Below are 12274 nucleotides of genomic sequence, written 5' to 3'. Positions count from 1 at the left end.
ATGTCCAAGCATGCATGTTTGATGGAACCAATAGAAGATATGCACTAGTATCAGCTTAGTTTCAGATATAAAGTATTTTGATTTCTCATTAAATGTTATGAGAGCTTTTTGAGCTCTCTGTCCAAATATAGATTTTCTGCATACAGTACTATCATGAAACCAGAGAACCTTAGGGTTTTTATTTTCTTGTATTTCGCACACCTGAAGTTTTGGAATGTGTTATTAGAACAGAATGTTTTTTATCTTGTGTAATAACTATAATTGTTCAATAATCTAATTTGGGATTTTATATGCCATTTTAACACTGAAATGCCACTTTGCTTCATTTTTGTATCAAAATCTCGACAATTTATTTGTCTGAAATGTGTGCCAATAATAGGGAGATAAAGAGTGGTAGATTACATTTAATTAGCTGGTCTGCCTACCTGCAAATGGTTTGCTGAAGTCACCTTTAACACAAATCCCAAGTGTGGGATTTTCTTTGCTGAAGCACCAGCCACAGCCCAGGGTCTGAAGGCAACTGGAACAATTAGCATGGCGATCACAGATTTTGCACTGGTCTGGCTGCAACACTGGTGGAGCCACTTGTTGAGACACAGGTCTGCTGTAATAGTTTTGGTCTAGCCATTCTCGACACACTCCAAACTGATATTCTGAGGTGTATACAGAAAAGAGGAAGCACTCCTGTAACCGAGAAGATGAAAAAGTTAATACAATCTTCGCACCTTCATATTTTCCTTGTCTTCTTGCAAGAATATAGATATAAAGGATACACATTCACACATAAAAATATAATATAATTACATACAACATTTACCAAACTAAATATAATTCACATCAAATGATAAATATCTTACAAATACTTTGTTTTATTATTATTTCTGTACATTTCACATAATATTTCAACTATTTCAAACATTCTGCATCAGGTGAGTAATAACAAAGATGGAGTTAAAATAGTTATTCTTCACTAGACATCGCATGATAAGATTTGAACAAATTCATTCCGACACTTACACTGTTGGTAACTGATGACATAAATATATTGTTATTTGTACTTAATATCGTGTAGTCATAAATATATTTCATAAGTTCTTAATCTGATTGATTTTGTATCCACTTTCAATTGTATCATTCAATTTATCCCATTTCCAATTCAAAAAATAACTTCCAAAGTAACTCATGAAGTATATAAACTATAAAGGCCTATCAAATACATGTACAAATTACCTGTGTAGCTTCACACCAAACACAACGCCCTTCACCACCAAGACACTGAGAACAAGTCTCCCTCTCATAACATGGAACAGGGCATACCGAAACATTGGTCACAGCTTCAGGAGACCTGCAAAAGATATCACATATGACCTGTGTTCATTCTTGAACCAAAATAACTAACTGAGATAAATATGACACAATAACTTCTGAGTAAAGAAATTAGTTGCAACATTTTCTTATATATATATCTTTTACATTGTTTCCAGTTATTTTATCACAGATATGATTATTTCTCTCTTTCTCGCTGTGTGTGTGTGTGTGTGTTGTGTACAAGTAAGGAAACAGTAAACACTTACCACACAAAATTAACATTTATTATACTTTGTAGCCTGGCTACATGTTCAAATGAGAAAAAAAGATGGGATCATACTGCAGTGTAGCCAAACAAATGTAAATATTCACATGCTGTGGTCAACTTCATCCAAAGATAATTTCCACTCCTCAAGCCTGATAAACATTTTCATCTGCCAGATCTGTGTTGGTTTTATGTGAGTGAAAACTGAAACCTGCTCATCCCCCTTGCTTGAACCTCAGAATCTTCATTCACCGCTGATCTACCACAAAATCAGATTTCACTTTTGCCAACAGAACAACAACCATAAAACACTAACTTTAATAACGGTTTCTGAGTGGCCACTATCTACAAACTACCTCTGTCAGGCAACACACCCCTTCCGAAATGCGGATATGCCAACATAGACTCTGGACTCAACCTGGCCACTCCATGTCAATCCACACCTATACAGACTCCTCTGATCTAAGCCACATATTTCTGACATTTTCCATCCCATCCACCATTCAACAGTCAAACCCTTCATATATAAATGTGAATGAAATAAACACTCATTAGAAAACTGGAAATCTATAAATTTTCTGACATGGTAAAATATGACAGAAATGGAAGACTTCTGTTTCCACTGTCTTTCACCTACGACTTAAGATGCAGCCTGTGGCGACTAAAATTTAAAGATTTGCCGTGTTCTGGTGAATGCTTCCTCCTTCCTTCACATTTTTTTAAAAAAATACTGGCACTTCTAGCCTTTCATTCAATATGTATTTCATAGGGATGGGCCGATGACATTTTGGCCAATACCGATAAAGTACCAATATAAAATTTACCGATACCGATAACCAATCCGATGTAAAATTAGAAATGGTCCTTAAAGAACCTGAAAGGTTCATTGACCTCCTTAATAAATGTGTGTTTCAAGGTGACTGCAGTGCAAAAGAAATTGCATATTTAGACATTTACTTTCTTAGAAAGTAGGGCATGGAAATTATCCATAAAAATTACAGAATGGCAAAAATACAAAATGGCAGAATTTTGCACTAAATTATCAGATATTTATCGATATATCGAATCGGTAAAATAATCGGTAACCAATATGCCTATATCGGTTGATACCGATAGAGTACCGATTAATCGGTCCCTTCCCTACTATTTCATATCTAAACTAGTAATGAATTCTCTAAGAAATCTTAAAGTGAAGGAGATACAGTTTAATATCAGATGCCAAAACTGTCAATGCATATTAAAAATGAAAGAAAAAGGAAAAAAGCACAGCAGAAATAGTAGGTAATTGTTACAGTAACTGGATCTACACATCAGATATTAAGTCGAAAGTTTGGCTTTAAAAATAAGAACTTTACAATTCCATGCTTCTTCCAATTTTTCTTCTTTTGATTCATGTGTTTTGTAAGCTTAAAAGTGTAGAATTCAAATGCTTCCAAATTTAATATTCACCATGAATAAGAAAAAAATAAGTTGAATAAATATCAAGTATTTGATATTTATTTTAAATTTTATTTTTTGATTTGTACACATGCATTAATACGGTATCTAAAAATATCCATTTGGTGCTTACGTGGAGAGATGTGCATTAATTATTTGGTATTACAAAATTATACAATAAATCTTGTTTTGAAAATGACTTTTATTCATCTGGTGACATTTGGTCCTAGTTCCCAGAACTTTTCCAAACTTAAACTATTATAATATTTTGATCATGCCATGAAGGACTAATAATTTTAACAAATTTTAAAAAGACTATATTCCTTCTTGTAACTTATCTTGCAAACATTCAAATTAACAAAATACGAACAATGCCCAAAATACACTAAAATATCAATGACATCACATGAATACTTTCTTGAGGCTCCCTAATAACATAGTGCCTAATGCTATTGTCCTATAATAAAATAAAGACACACTAACCTTCCTTTTCTAGTGCAACGATCATCCTCTGTCCACCATTCACAGAGATTACTCTGAACACAGGTTGTACACGTGATGAAGTTAGAACAATTGGAACAACCGGACGGCAGCAGTGTTAAGTAGTGCCACTCTTCACCATCTGTGCACACATCTTTTTCATTTTCTGACCTTTTGAAACATTTATTATTTATTTCACACCATCCACAGAGTGAATCTGCTAAACACTGAAGACAGTTAGTATACAGACTGCATGACCCATTTCTGTAAGGTTCCAGATATTCAAAGGAAAAGATCTGGAAAAACAAACAGATAATTGAAAGTAAAAATATATTAGTGATAATGAATGCAAAAAATGCTTTAGTTTAATTCTTCATTAAATTTAATGACACACATATAATGTATGATGTACTGTATTTAAAATACAACAAATAAAGAGACAAAACATATGATAATGGTTAACAAAAAAGCATGATCTGTCTGCACCATACTGTCTCAGTTATTCATCTCACTGCAGTTACTTCCAAACATGTTACAGATTGTTGTCTGCTTTAACACTTAGATAATGAAATGAGACAATTTGGTAGTTTCAGCTTTGCACTGCTTCGTATCGCTGGCCTAACCATATCACCCTTTGATATTTGCTTAGATGATACTGAGAATGAGACTTCCAAAGTTGTAAATCAAGATCGAGACTCATACTTTTGTATGATATTTGGAAAATTTACTTAAACCAAATATGTATACTTTACTATGCAAATACGTCGGCAATATTTACAACCCTAAAGTCTTGGGTGTTGCAAAATTTCCTTTTTCTTCTTATCTTATTCCAAGAAGTAGTATCACTTGTGACTCTACTATCATTAGTTTAAGAAATAAAATTATTTAGAGTAGTACATAACTTCAAATTTCATATTGAAAACAGCCTTTGGTGTTGAGGCTCATACTGTGGAGAAAAGCCTGGCAACTAAGAGTTAATGAAGATGCTCGCTCAATGATGGCACGCTAGTCATGCAATTGCATTAGATTATCCAAAGGAAGGGTAACCCCATCAGAGGAGGCCAAACAATTGAGACTCTGGATTAGCAAGGGTAAGTAACTGGCCCTGAAGTGCACATTTTCATTTGTAATGTTGTGCATCAACATGTAGTTGTCAGTTACATGTTAAGAAGTAATTTTAAAGATTACATATAACATACCTCTGGTTTACTTCCATGTTCACCAACATGCTGCAATTGCATTTTTGAAGATGCCTTGGTGATTGAAGGGCTTGAAGTCAGGGGTTTGCGTGATTCAAAGTCTACTAAATAACTTCCTGGCTTCAAAACAACTTTAATGCCTGAAGGTTTTTCTGCAAAGACGCATGGTTCAACCTCTGAAGTATGGTTTGCTACAGCAACCTGCAACTATACATGAAAGTGTAAGAAATATAACTATGTAAAACAAGAGCAGAAAAGCAAAAGGATACACACACTGCAACTTTGGTAGCAAAAATTAGCACAACACTGTCTGGAACAAATCGCATGCTACACTTATTTGTGGAGTGGTTGAGTTGCAGAAAATAATACAACACAGAATCATGCACACACGCAAACACACACACATAACATATTATTCACATATATCTGGTGGTCTAGTCAGTAGGGTGTCTGACTGCCACATGGGAGACCCAGGTTCGATTCCCAGGGTGGATGATCTAATGCCAGAATTTATTCAGCTTGTTCCTGTATAAAGCGACTCTGGAGTTAACCCAGCCTGAAATAAATTGGTACCTGAGGGGTAAAGGTGGTCAGAACATGGTGCTCATCATAACACATCCAAAATGGCTCAGGTCGAGAATGTTTGGGCCGCAACCCCCACATCCCCCTAATGTGCCTTCATGGCATGGTGCAATATGCACGGGGAATTTTCTTATATCTGCAAACTTTATGTTTGCAAGCATTTCTCTCATGAACATGCCATTTGGTAGTAATAAGAGATACAAAATAAATTGATCAAGGCAACATAACTGCAAAATACTTACCAAGCCTGCCATAGTGCTGTCTGAAGATAATTTTAGCACAGCATTTGAGTAACTTGTACACATGATCAAGGACTCTGAAGAATGTTCCCACATCTTTGGCACATGCAAGAATCCAAGTAAGCGAGCTACGTAATCCCCTGCTGATGACATGTCTCCATGTCCTATGGAATGCTGTGGATATCTGAATTCCCCAGAAGTAGCATTATTTATACTCACCTGAAAGAATTCAAAATATAAATGTACATGAATAAAAAAATATATATACAATAAAAATCAATCCTTAACTGTTTGTCACAAATACTGATGTTGCAACTGGAACAGTTTTGAAGGTTTCCATTGGCTGATAGGTGTAAGCATTATTAACAAATAATCAAATAATGAAGACTGATAAAAAAAAGGGGCACAGGAATAGAATGAGAAGTTAATAATTTAAATTTTGAACTAATATTCTCTAATAGGAAATTAATAATAATTGATTCTTGCAACAAATGTTATGAAAAATCCTTCTCTCTCAGCATTATGCTACAAAATACAAGACAAATAAATTATTATTGCTGTATTGCATGCGGACCCTGATAGTGATGTAAAGGGCATGAAGAAATACAGAGTATCAGTGTTAAAGACTTCAATTTTTTTTAATATTACAGAGTTGGCATGACAAGGTGTAGTTAGTGTAACTATGTATATTGATTGCATTAATATAATTTGTGGCTTATTTGTCAAAGTAATATAGGTGTGATTTGCACTGGAAAATTAGGTGATAACAGAAACATAAACATGGACTTACCAAAGCAGTCTGCTAGCCTAATCAGTTTGGCAACACTTTTCACATAGAAAGCTCTGATCAATTGTTGAACAGGAAAATGAACATGTCCAGGAACCCTAGTGTATTAAATGCATCATCTTGCCATGCAGCTCTCTTTGAGCAGTAAGTTCTGGCCGCCTCACTAGGGTACTTCTATTGAAAAGGCAATGCAATACAACAATCTACTTTCTGAACAGATTAGCTCCTAAACCTCTCATGTGGCAATCACATCGGAGCTTTCTACACAGGTAACTACGTGTAATATGGCTATTGGATGTGTATGTATGTTTTGAGTATAATGTGCTCATATTTACATGTATGAATAAGCATGATGCATTTATTTATAAATATGTTGATGGATATTCTGTTATGTAACGTAGCAATATGAATTTTTCATGAGGTATCTGAAGTTGAAGATCAATTACATTATATTTGTTTAATGTGTGTGCATCTTCCTTGTAATGAACCTGCAGGTGTAATCAGGTCTATTTTGTTTATTTTACATCAAATAGAGTAAAATAGCTTAACTGTGATGGTAGGAATGAATTGATGAAGTAAATTATGGAACGCATGCACACTCATTGCTCGCCTACAGTTCCTGATATCATAGCATGATACACTAACCACTCTGCCGTAGAGACTGGCTTGTAATCATAATACCAATAAGAACTGATATCTCATAACAAACCACTCTGACATAAAAAAAAAACATTTCATGAAAAATCTGTATGATATATCCACTTCTTTAATCAATGTGAATGAGCAGATAACCCTGATAAGTTCTGCCAAAGAAGTGCATATTTTTTTAAAATTCACAACAATAGTATGAATTGTTGAATCAAATTATAGAATATTTATAAAAATATTACATTGGTGAATTTATTGGTAAACATACTGATACCCAGTCAACCAACGAACTGATACCATCTCTAATATTTACCTATTTTCTTTCAACTGGTGGAGTCGCGGTGTGTCTAGTTGGTAGGACATCTGACTGCCACACAAGAGACCCAGGTTTGATTCCCCAGGGCCCACCCACTAAGGTTGGAATTTTTGTGGCCTTGTCCCTGCACTCCTTGATGGGAGTAGTTCTTGCGTCATCGCCTTGTAATCAAGAGGTCCTGGGTCCGATACCGTGGTTGGGATCCCACTTTAAACTGTTAAAACTGTAGGTCCAGTCTCGATTAGCCTTTCTGTGCATAAAGTGGACTTGAAACAACAATTCAATTGTCCCTGCATAAAGTGCTTCTGGCCCTCACCCAGCCTCAAATCAATGGGTTCTTGGAGGTTAAAGATGGCTGGAGCATGTTGCTGATCACATCACCTCCAAAATGGCAGAGATCGAGAATGTGTGGGGCCCTACCAGCCCACATCCCCTAAATGTGCCTTCATGGCGGGGTGCTATATGCACTCGGAACTTTATCTTTTTACCTCCTACTGGAAGCACATGAAATGTAATTAACTTACAGAATCCGGCTGTGAAAAATTTGCAGGAGAATCGTATGTCAGAAATGTAAAACCAGGACGATTATCCATTGTTCTGCATTTCTCTACCTGCACCACTTCTGCACCTTTGGAGCCCCACCATCCAGTCACATGTGATGGTGTATCACCACATACTCCAAAATTATCTGTAAAGGAAAATAATCACTAAACAATCACTGTTTGTTCTCCAATAAAATTCAATTAAATTAAATTTTAAAGGAGTAGAACTAATACCAAATGTTCACAACTGTCTTGATGTTAATGAAAAAAAAAATAATTCAATAACATTCACTCACTACCTCTATTTTCATTACACAAAAACTGATAAACTTTATTTTGATTTGTGTATTTCTATTTACAGTTAAACACAATACATAAATACAGTATTTATTAAAAAACCTTTATTATTTGTGACAATTGATTAGAACGTGGGGACAATGCACTTCAGATTTAAAAAGTACTTACAGTCATACCCCAATTTTACATTTTTCAGGGGCCCGTAAATAAAAATACTTAAAATGCGGAAAAGTAAAAAGCAGGAAAGCATATGGGAGCGATGAAACTCAAGTGTCAGTAAGAAATAATTACACAATCAACTTTTAGGGGTATATTATGTCATAAATTGTTTAACAATGGGATAGAAGTATGATTATGAATTTCTAAGAAAAAAAGCAAGACCTACTGTGAAAGTCAATGACGGATTAACGGACCCACTTTCGTAGCATAGGGACGGTGGATGACTGCTTCTAACTGCCGCAGGTTAAGTTGATGCATTTGATTGTGCAGGATCTCCATTTACTCTGTAAACTGGCAATTAGTTGCTAGTTTTTGAAGTCCCAGATAATTGAAGGGGTAGGTGATCATTTATAGCTGGACGTCAAGCATCTCTATAAATACTATAATCAAATTGTCCTGAAGACATGCAGAATGGTTCAGATTCCACTTTGAGCTGCATATCTATCCAGTCCCGATCAGCCCAACAGCATGAAGTGAACAAAACAAGCTTTGTCAAACTTACGTATTTTTAGACGTCACAAGAATTTATCAGTGATCGAAAGAGGAGATGGGGTTACGTATACTTTTTATAGTAGTCAGCACTCACTTCGCCAGCTTTTTCTGCCTATGACGTACTATTTTTTTTTTTTTTCAGAAATACTGGCCAAAAGGGGGGGGGGGAGCCTTGGGCATGCCACTGAATATTATTTACATCCATATTAATCGAAGATTTATTATTGGATTTAGAAGTCTTGTGGAGGGCAAACACCCCTTCCACCAATAGTTTCCCCATGAATAACGTGTTTCCTTTTTTTTTGTCTTGCCGTCAACATTTTAATATTGCGTGATTTATTTTCAGCACGTGAATGGTTCTGAAGAAAACTGCGATTGTATCATTCTTAGCATCATGTGCATTGAAACGATCTCATGGACTATCCGAGTCACAATATTCCAGTAATATGAAAACGTTACTGATGTCTCAACTGTATTACCCAGTGAAACACATTATGTGACCCAATATGAGTCTCAATTATCTAATGTGATCGTCGGACGAATGCATGGACGTGTAGAAGAGAAAGCATAGTGGTCATGCAACTGTGTGATTTAATAGAATACATAAGAATACACCACCCTCAAATATAATGCATGAAAATTTCAGTCACATATACCATAAATTATCAAGTGCTGCTAACGTCACATTTGAATCAACCTTCGACAACTCAGAAGGTAACAACTTTACAAAATCCACATGCAAAACTGATTACACCTTTATCCCTTTCTTACATGAGAATAAAGTAAAATTGCAGCGCATGCTGTCTACTTATGTTTAGGTGTAATTCATAGGAAAAACAATCTTCATTTTTAAAATCTGAGGGCGAGCCTCAGGTACGGGGCGGGTCGCAGGTGGCGGATAGCGAACGGCCATCAGATATGGTGGTTAGCTGCGAATAAGGAAATACCTAATAAGCAGTCCCGGACCGAGGCGGTAGTGCTGTTGAGGTCTGGGGAGGAAGGATTATGGCAAGATCATCCTCATAAAATCCCAGAAAAGCCCCATAACAGCACTACGACATGGCGAGAAAGTGCCGCCATTAAATAAGCACTGCCCCTACTGCCTTGCAGGGAGGAAAGGGATCTCCAAAGGCTAGGGGAAGGTCACCCCAACAGAAAACCAAAGGGTGGAAGGAACTCGTAGGCATAGAGAAGCCGATCCTTCTAAGGGGAGTAAACCCCTATCAGAAAATCCCAGGTCCTCCAAGGAAGTGGAGGTTGGAGCATAGAGCCCACAAAAGAAAGAGGGGAGAAACATCCAAACCCCATTGCTGGCATAGCAGCAACAAGAAGGCAGCCCCTTCACTATGCTAGGAAGCTGCAGGCCAATCACCTACACTTCTTAAATAAAGATGATTAAAAGAAAAGACAGAGAGTTGGCCGGACAGATCTATAGGAAAGATAATTGGCGAGGACTAAGGTATACGACTTTTGGAACTTGGAACATCAGAGGCCTTAATGGAAAAGAAGTTGAAATAGTAAAAGAAATGAAGAACACCAAAGTAAAATATTTAGCCCTAACTGAAACCAAGAAAAAAGGAAATGGAGAAATTGAGTTAGATGATGGATATGTACTGATATATAGTGGAGTACCGAGAATGGAAAGAGCTAGAGGAGGGGTGGCACTTCTGATCCACGAAGAAAAGAAAAACAATATAATAGATTGGGAATTCATAAGTGAGAGAATAATGATTGTTAACATTAAAGAAGAAGAAGAAAATATAGCAATGATAATAGTTTATGGTCCAAATGAAGATGATACAGTAGAGAATAAAAACATGTTCTATGATTCACTACAGAAAATCATAGATGAAAGAAAGGAAGAAGTATTGATAGTAGATCTAAATGGAAGAGTAGGAAACAATACGGAAGAATGGAGACAGGTAACAGGACAATATGGAGAAGAGACATTAAATGATAATGGTACACGAATCTTAGAATTATGTGTAACAAATGACATGGTAGTGGTAAATACTAAATTCCCACATAAAGAAATTCATAAATACACTAGGGAAGAACCAACAAGGGGAAAATCTATAATTGACTATTTCATAGTAGAGAGAAATACGATGAGAAAGATAGATGCCAGAGTCAAAAGAGGGGCGGAAATTGGGAGTGACCATAAACTATTAATAATGGAAAGAGTAGTACAAAGAAGTAGAGTGCTAAAAACTAAAGGAAAAAGAAGACAGGAAAAACAAAATAAAATAAGAATAAAGGCATACAAATTAAAAGATACAAAAGTTAAAGAAAAATATCAGCAACTAATAGAAGCAAAGATACAAGAGAAACATGAAAAGGAAGAAAGAGATGTAGATAAATTGTGGGATGAATTTAAGAAGATTTTGCTACAGTCTGCAGAGGAAAGCTGCGGGACAACATACATTGGAAACAAAATGAAAAGAACGGCATGGTGGACAGATGAGCTGAAAGAAGAAGTCACGCACAAGAAAATATTGTGGAAAAAGTACCTATCAGTTAATGATTTAGAAAGCTTCGAAGAGTATAGGAGGCAAAGGGATATAGTCAAAAAGAAAGTGTTAGAGGCTAAAAAGAACTCATGGAGAAAATTTGGGGAAAGTATGGAAGAGAACAGCCGAAAAAATCAAAAACTATTCTACAAAGTTTTAAAGACTATGAGAAAAGATAAAGAAAGCCCATTAAAATACATAAAAGGAAAAGATGGTAAACTAAGAACAAAACCAGAAGAAATCATGCAAAGATGGAAGGAATACTTCGAAGAATTGCTGAAGGATGAAACAAACTAACAGGACGGAGGTTCAAACAGGAAACGAAAGAACAGAAGATACAGAAATGGAGGATGAAGAAGAGGAAATAAATGATATCAAAGTAGAAGAAGTAAAAGCAGCATTAAAGAAAATGAAGTTAGGTAAGGCTAGTGGACATGATGGTTTAACACCAGAAATGCTTAAATACATGGGAAATTCTGGAGAGCAACTGTTTTTGAACCTATTGAATGCTATATGGGAAAAGAAAACTACCGAAGGAATGGGAGATATCAGTAATAATCCCAATCTTCAAGAAAGGGGATAATAGAGAATGCAGAAACCATCGGGGAATCTCATTGCTCAGTGTGCCAGGGAAGATATATTCAAGAATCCTGGAGAACAGACTCAGAAAATATGTCGAAGAGCAATTGGAAGAAAGTCAAGCAGGCTTTAGACCAGCAAGAAGTGTACAAGACCATATTTTCACCCTCAAACAAATAACAGACAAGACAATAGAATACAATAAAAAGGCACATGTATGTTTTATAGATCTACAAAAGGCTTTTGATAGAGTTCCTTGGAATGAGATATGGAAATCTTTAGAGAAGAAAGTACTCTACAAGAACGTCGACAATGTGTCGTTGACCTATATGGAAAATCGTCGTGGAAAAACATTCCATGTGGTGTCCCTCAAG

At 35.9% G+C, this 12274-nt stretch overlaps 1 protein-coding gene across 1 annotated transcript in view; it reads right to left on the bottom strand.

Annotated features, from left to right (window-relative positions):
• The window catches only part of Megf8 (multiple EGF like domains 8), a 120947-nt gene that overhangs the window by 62454 nt on the left and 46219 nt on the right, over positions 1–12274 (bottom strand). Inside the window, exons 9-14 of the mRNA XM_083138404.1 lie at positions 7786–7949; positions 5514–5729; positions 4690–4896; positions 3494–3786; positions 1231–1345; positions 426–684 (exon numbers count right to left, since the gene is read on the bottom strand). Of these exons, the coding sequence (XP_082994530.1) occupies positions 426–684; positions 1231–1345; positions 3494–3786; positions 4690–4896; positions 5514–5729; positions 7786–7949 (1254 nt within the window). The remainder of the gene's footprint in view (positions 1–425; positions 685–1230; positions 1346–3493; positions 3787–4689; positions 4897–5513; positions 5730–7785; positions 7950–12274) is intronic.

The sequence above is a fragment of the Lepisma saccharinum genome, chromosome 1, assembly GCF_977018435.1.
Source record: "Lepisma saccharinum chromosome 1, izLepSacc3.1, whole genome shotgun sequence".
Lineage (NCBI taxonomy): Eukaryota > Metazoa > Arthropoda > Insecta > Zygentoma > Lepismatidae > Lepisma > Lepisma saccharinum.
Note: the sequence above shows the minus strand (reverse complement) of the source record. Positions and strands in the feature narration are given on the sequence as shown.